The sequence below is a fragment of the Neltuma alba genome, unplaced genomic scaffold (assembly GCF_004799145.2).
Source record: "Neltuma alba isolate B1F8T4 unplaced genomic scaffold, ASM479914v2 tig00011020_pilon, whole genome shotgun sequence".
In the NCBI taxonomy this organism is placed as follows: Eukaryota; Viridiplantae; Streptophyta; class Magnoliopsida; order Fabales; family Fabaceae; genus Neltuma; species Neltuma alba.
Genome location: NW_021635773.1, coordinates 184,477 through 190,900, shown reverse-complemented (window position 1 = coordinate 190,900; position 6,424 = coordinate 184,477). Strand labels below are relative to the sequence as shown.

The 6,424-nt window shown below is 41.1% G+C and overlaps 1 protein-coding gene across 1 annotated transcript; it reads left to right on the top strand.

The window, feature by feature from the left end:
- Window positions 1–4,979: 4,979 nt before the first annotated feature.
- On the top strand, window positions 4,980–5,480 carry LOC114760773 (uncharacterized). Its single transcript, XM_028950058.1, has one exon. The coding sequence runs from the start codon at window positions 5,001–5,003 to the stop codon at window positions 5,478–5,480; it is 480 nt and encodes a 159-aa protein (XP_028805891.1). The 5' UTR covers window positions 4,980–5,000.
- Window positions 5,481–6,424: the final 944 nt, after the last annotated feature.

Below are 6,424 nucleotides of genomic sequence, written 5' to 3'. Positions count from 1 at the left end.
TGTGGCTTGTGTGTTGGCCCCCATAGTGAGGGTTTGGATGATTGAAATTATATTTCTATGGATATATCTATAGTTCTCGAGAATTATAACTGTCCCACTTGACACCTCACGAGCACGTGTTAGTATGTATGATGAGTTGGAAAGTTGGTTACTGAGGCGTTTGTCTCACCCCGTGGTTTAACTTTTCAGGCGATAGTTCAGGTGGTGGCCCATCAGGGAAGGCTCCGAGGCATAGTGTGCTGTTATAGCTTGTATAGCCTCCCTGCTTTTGTTCTATGTGTTGACTTGTTATATATTGCCACATAGGGCTCATCTACTATCATGATGTAAAATAATACTTTTAATTACTACTATCTGGTATGATAGGGCCGTGAGGAGGCCGAGACATTTTAGACTCTGCGTAACGCTCTTTTGAAAGTGTTGACTTTTGACTAATGAGCTCTATGTTTATATATTAAACTGATTTATCAGTTCGTATGTTTGAAAATATAAGTTTGGTTTGGGCTAATGGTTGAATGATATTTCTGGACTTTGGAAGTCCAAGGCCCAAGGTAACGATCGATGTTACTCTAATTATAAGTTTATTTCTTTTAACCATGATAGCGATTTTAAAATTTTAAGGTTTCTTCTTTTCTATCATGGTAATCATTCAAATAAATTGTTGGATTTAATCTAAAATGGTTTTGAAAGAGCGGTTGTCACAATTTGGTATCAGAGCTAAAGATTCTGTGAAGTGGGTTTGCATTACATTGCATTTAGTGGCAATATATAATAATCTCACATAACCTTCCCTGTTACTTGTGTCTGTGCTTGTCCTTACTTTGTGTTTCTTTTGGTGGGTTCCATCCTTAGGTGGGGAGGATGGTACGGACACGATCCCGACAAACTGATCAGGGTGGAGATGAATCCACAAACCCACCTAATCAACCACCGAATCCTTGCAGTTTAACCAGGAGACTTTACTGCAACAGTTAAGGGAAGTGGTAGTTACGGTGGTAGATGAGAGAGTAAGGAAGATGGAGGAAGATTTGAGAGTCAAGAAAGCTGTGGAAGAGTTTGAAGGGAGTGGGCTTCCTGGACCGTCTGTGGGAAATTCTGTCACCCACAGGGGTTCTATTGAAGGAACCAGAGAAGAGAGTAGTTCACAAAGGCGACCAGGAAAAGGAAGCGGTGAACCTTAAAAGCGTATGGAAGGACATAGAGCGGCATCACCCAAAGACGTTTGATGGGGGTATGGATCCTGACAAAGCTGAGGCTTGGATAGATGACATGGAGACAATATTTAAAGCTTGTGGCTGTAATACCTACCAAAAGGTACAAGCAGCGGTAGTTTTACTGAGGGATCGAGCTAAGAGGTGGTGGAGGAGCGTAAGCGGCATAGATGACTCGGGGATTACTTGGAACGAATTCAAACAGATGTTCTTTGATCACTACTTTCCCCCCATGAGACAAGAAAAAGAAACAGCTTTTTATGCTCTTCGACAAGAGAACATGCATGAGGATGAGTTTATTGCCAAGTATATTGACCTCTCCAAGCATGTTACCTACCTGCAGCAGAATGATAATCCAGAGTGGATGGCCCGACAATTGATAGAACGGGCGAGGCCAGAGTTGAAGCAGCAAATGGCCTTATATGAGTTTAAGAGTTTCGAGGATGCCTGCACGAAACTCAGGATGACAGCTCGCAGAACCCGAGAGGTAGAGAGAGCCGACGTCGGGATAATCAGGGCAGATTCTCTGGTTTTATGAGGCCAATGGGAGGAATCAATAAAAAGAATAACTACAGTTATGGGAGCTCGGTAACTCAAGCAGAGGCAAGAGCCAGAATCAGAAGAATTCAGCCCGTGGAGGCTTTATGCAAAGGAGACAGGCTCAGGGGAGCCGTATAGGGGGAGATCGGAGTGTCCACCATGAGCCTGCCAGATCTACCCAAGTGTTAGTGGTCCTTGCATGAGATGTGGGAGAAATCACCCAGGACAGTGTTGGGAATGCTACAGATGCCATAAGTTTGGACATATAGCTCGCATTGTCCAGAGATGCACAGCAAAAACTCCTAGTTTCAGATCCACGGTGCCAGGGAGAGTTTTTGCTTTGACTAGAGAGGAAGCTGGTATGTCTCCTAATCTGATTAGAGGTACTGTCTCTCTTCAAGGACATGATATACCTGTGTTGTTTGATTCTGGTGCCACTCATTCTTTTATTGCTGCGGAATGTGCTCAAAAGTTTAAATTTCCAATGCATGATTTGTCTTACATGTTGAAAGTGTCAACTCCAGCGGGAGCCACTGTGTTAACCACACAGGCGTGTTTAAGTCTTGTGCTTAAATTTGAGAATCGTGAGTCTGTGATTGATTTGATTTGTCTACCCCTCAAGGGTATTGACGTGATTATTGGTATGGATTGGCTATCAGCAAATAATGCCATTCTGGATTGCAAAAGGAAGATAGTAACTCTTCCTTTGTGCACTACGATAGTTGAGGCTATTAATGGTCGTTTGTGGTTGTCTGCTACTCAAGCAACTAAGTGTATTCAGAAGGGTTGTCAGGCGTATGCTGTTTTCTTTTCCGTTAGTACGGATAAAGAAGTTGGTATAGAGCAAATCGAGGTAGTAAAGGAGTTTCCTGAGGTATTTCCTGAGGAAATATCCGGTTTACCTCCTGAAAGGGAAGTTGAATTCTCCATTGAGCTAGTACCAGGGACAGCTCCAATTTCTAAAGCACCGTACAGAATGTCACCTTCTGAATTGGCAGAGCTGAAAAAGCAAATCGAAGAGTTACTTGAAAAAGGATTTATTAGACCAAGTGTCTCACCGTGGGGATCACCAGTACTGTTTGTGAGAAGAAGGATGGGAGCTTGAGATTGTGTATAGATTACAGGCAGTTGAACAAAGTGACTATCAAGAACAAATATCCTTTGCCTAGGATTGATGATTTGCTAGATCAATTAATGGGGTCAGCGGTGTTTTCTAAGATTGACTTAAGGTCGGGATATCATCAATTAAGAGTTAGAGCAGAGGACATCCCGAAGACGGCCTTTCGTACCAGATACGGACATTACGAGTTTCTAGTAATGCCTTTTGGTTTGACGAATGCTCCAGCGGTGTTTATGGACTATATGAACCGGATCTTTAGGCCGTATTTGGACAAGTTTATTGTGGTGTTTATAGATGATATCCTGATATACTCTAAGAATGAGGAAGAACACCGAGAGCATCTTTACATTGCATTGCGAATATTGAGGGATCATCAGTTATATGCTAAGTTAAGCAAGTGCGAGTTCTGGCTTAGAGAAGTGAAGTTCTTAGGCCATGTAGTATCTGCCGAGGGAGTAGCTGTTGATCCTAGCAAGGTCGATGCCGTATTGAAATGGGAAACACCAAAATCTGTGACGGAGGTAGAAGTTTCGTGGGCTTAGCTGGGTATTACCGAAGATTCATCAAGGGATTTTCTCAGATCGCCATGCCTCTAACTAAGTTGACCAAGAAAGACCAACCGTTTATCTGGAGTGAAAAGTGTGAGGCGGCTTTCCAAGAACTGAAGGCTAAGTTGACCACGGCTCCAGTGTTGACTATTCCAGATCCTAGTAAACCGTACACCCTTTACACTGATGCTTCACTTAAGGGTTTAGGGTGTGTCCTGATGCAGGAAGGAAAGGTGGTTGCCTATGCATCTAGGCAATTAAGGCCACATGAGGAAAATTATCCTACACATGACCTGGAATTAGCGGCGGTGGTTTTTGCATTGAAGATCTGGAGGCACTACTTATATGGATCACAGTTTGAAGTCTTCAGCGATCACAAGAGCTTGAAGTATTTAATAGATCAGAAGGAACTGAATAATAGACAACGCCGGTGGATGGAATTCATCAAGGACTATGACTTTGAGCTTAAGTATCATCCGGGTAAAGCCAATGTGGTTGCAGACGCTTTGAGTAGGAAAACGGTGCATGTGTTTCACATGAGTTTGGAGGAACACTACTGCTTAGAGAGATTGAGAGATCTCCAAGTGGTGCATGAGGCTCCAGCCACTCTACAATCAATTTTGGGTGATTATGAGTTCTTTCGAGACTTGAAGGCTGCACAGATGGAGGATGACCGGTTACTGAGCATCCGAGAGGAAGTGGAGACCCATGGTGTGCCTGATTATGAAATTGGTGAAGAAGGAATCCTGAGGTACAAGAAGAGGATTTGTGTCCCTAATAATGAGGAAATCAAAAGGACTATTCTAGAAGAGGCGCATCGAAGTAATTACACGATACACCCAGGGATAACCAAGATGTACCAAGACCTGAAAAGGAACTACTGGTGGCCAAAAATGAAGAGGGATGTCACGGACTTTGTAATGAAATGTCTGACATGTCAAAAGGTCAAGATAGAACATCAGAGACCTCCAGGACTATTAAAGAATCTTGATATTCCCCAATGGAAATGGGATAGTATTTTATGGATTTCATTACTGGTATGCCAAGAACCCCGCTGGCTATGATGCGATATGGGTAATTGTAGATAGATTGACTAAGTCAGCGCACTTCCTGCCTATCAAGAGTACTTACTCTTTAGAACGATTGACAAAGCTGTATATAGATGAGATTGTTCGACTTCATGGAGTGCCGGAGTCTATCATTTCAGATAGGGACCCGAGGTTTACATCGAACTTCTGGCAGTCATTACATGAAGCCATGGGCACTAAGCTCAAGTTTAGTACTGCTTATCATCCTCAGACTGATGGACAGACTGAGAGGACGATTCAGACTCTCGAGGACATGTTGAGGGCTTGCGCTATAGAGCTAAAGGGTAGTTGGGACACTCACTTGTCATTAGCAGAGTTTGCCTATAACAACAGCTATCACGCTAGCATTCAGATGGCACCATATGAAGCTTTGTACGGGAGGAAATGTAGATCTCCACTTTGTTGGACTGAATTAAGTGAAAGAACAATTATTGGCCCAGATTTAGTGGACATCACAACCAGAAAGATTGAGCTGATCAAGCAGAAGTTGTTGATGGCCCAAAGTCGACAGAAGAGTTATGCGGATCGTCGGAGGAGACCTTTAGAATTTGAAGTGGGTGATCATGTATTTCTGAAGGTTTCACCTGTCACTGGTGTTGGTAGATCCATCAAAGCCAAGAAGCTTACACCCCGATTTATGGGTCCTTATGAGATTTTGGAGCGGATTGGACCTGTTGCATATCGAATTGCGCTGCCGCCACATCTTTCCAGTTTACACGACGTGTTCCACGTGTCACAGTTGAAAAAGTATCATCCCGATCCGTCTCATGTTATTGAACCCGAAGAGGTCGAGTTGCGAGATAATTTGACCTATCCAGCAGAACCAGAGCGGATTTTGGACGTTAAGGATAAACAATTAAGGAACAAAACTATCCGTCTTGTTAAAGTCTTTTGGAAGGGCATGAGTCCCGGTGATGCTACTTGGGAGACAGAGGAACGGATGCGTTATGAGTACCCTTACCTGTTTTCTTAGTAAGCACTTTGAGTTACTTTTGTTTTTATTTCTTGTGTGTGGTTGTTTGAATTTTGGGGACAAAATTCTTATTAGGTGGGGAGAATTGTAATATCCTTAAAAAAAAAAAAAAGTAATTGAAAAATAATATAATATAATAATATTTTATTAATAATTAAAATTTAAAAAAAAAAAAACAAAAGTCCAACTTTCCACCGAATATCGGTGGAAAGTTGAGGGAGGCATGGAAATTTTGGGGAGGGGGCGTGGAAAATTGGGGGTTGGGTTTGAAAAAAACCCCTCCCCCAATAATTGTGGGGGTGTTAAATACCCCCCACAATCCATTTCCCCCCCCCCCACGGCAAACAAGAAGAAAGAGAGAAAGAGAAGAAGAAAAGAGAGAAAGAGAGGGCCGAAGTGTGTGGAGAAGAGAAGCATACCGGTGAAGCAGAGGGCAAGCTTTGAAGATATTTTAGGTACATGAAATTATCTCTTTTCATCAAACTTTCTTCATAAATATTTCATATATTTTTATGCTTCCTAATAGTAGTATTACCATAGTGATTAGAGAAAATTTTGAGACTTATATATGATATAAGTATTGAGTTTTGACAAAAGATGACTATAGAAATTTAGAAGTAAATGAGTTGTTAATTTTAATCGGTTTAGATTTCTCTATTTGCTAGTTTTAGTATTTAAAATTAATTTATTTAGTGGAAAATCTGTTATGTATGAGATATACCATATTTTTTACCGATTAAATTTAAGTTAAATAATTTATTTGGATTGTTTGATATATTATTGAGTTTTTAATCGGTTTAGTTTTATTTATTGGGTGACTGGAGGTTTTAAAATAATTATTGTAGCTAAAAAGTTTATTATTTATGGAAATATATATATGGTAGTTATACCATTAAAGTTTTGATTAGATTATTTAGTTATAAATATTTGAAGTATTATTGAAT

What these genes read in the sequence shown, in the direction of transcription:
- LOC114760773 (XM_028950058.1), top strand. Translation starts at nt 5,001, where the DNA reads ATGGCCCAAAGTCGACAGAAGAGTTATGCGGATCGTCGGAGGAGACCT.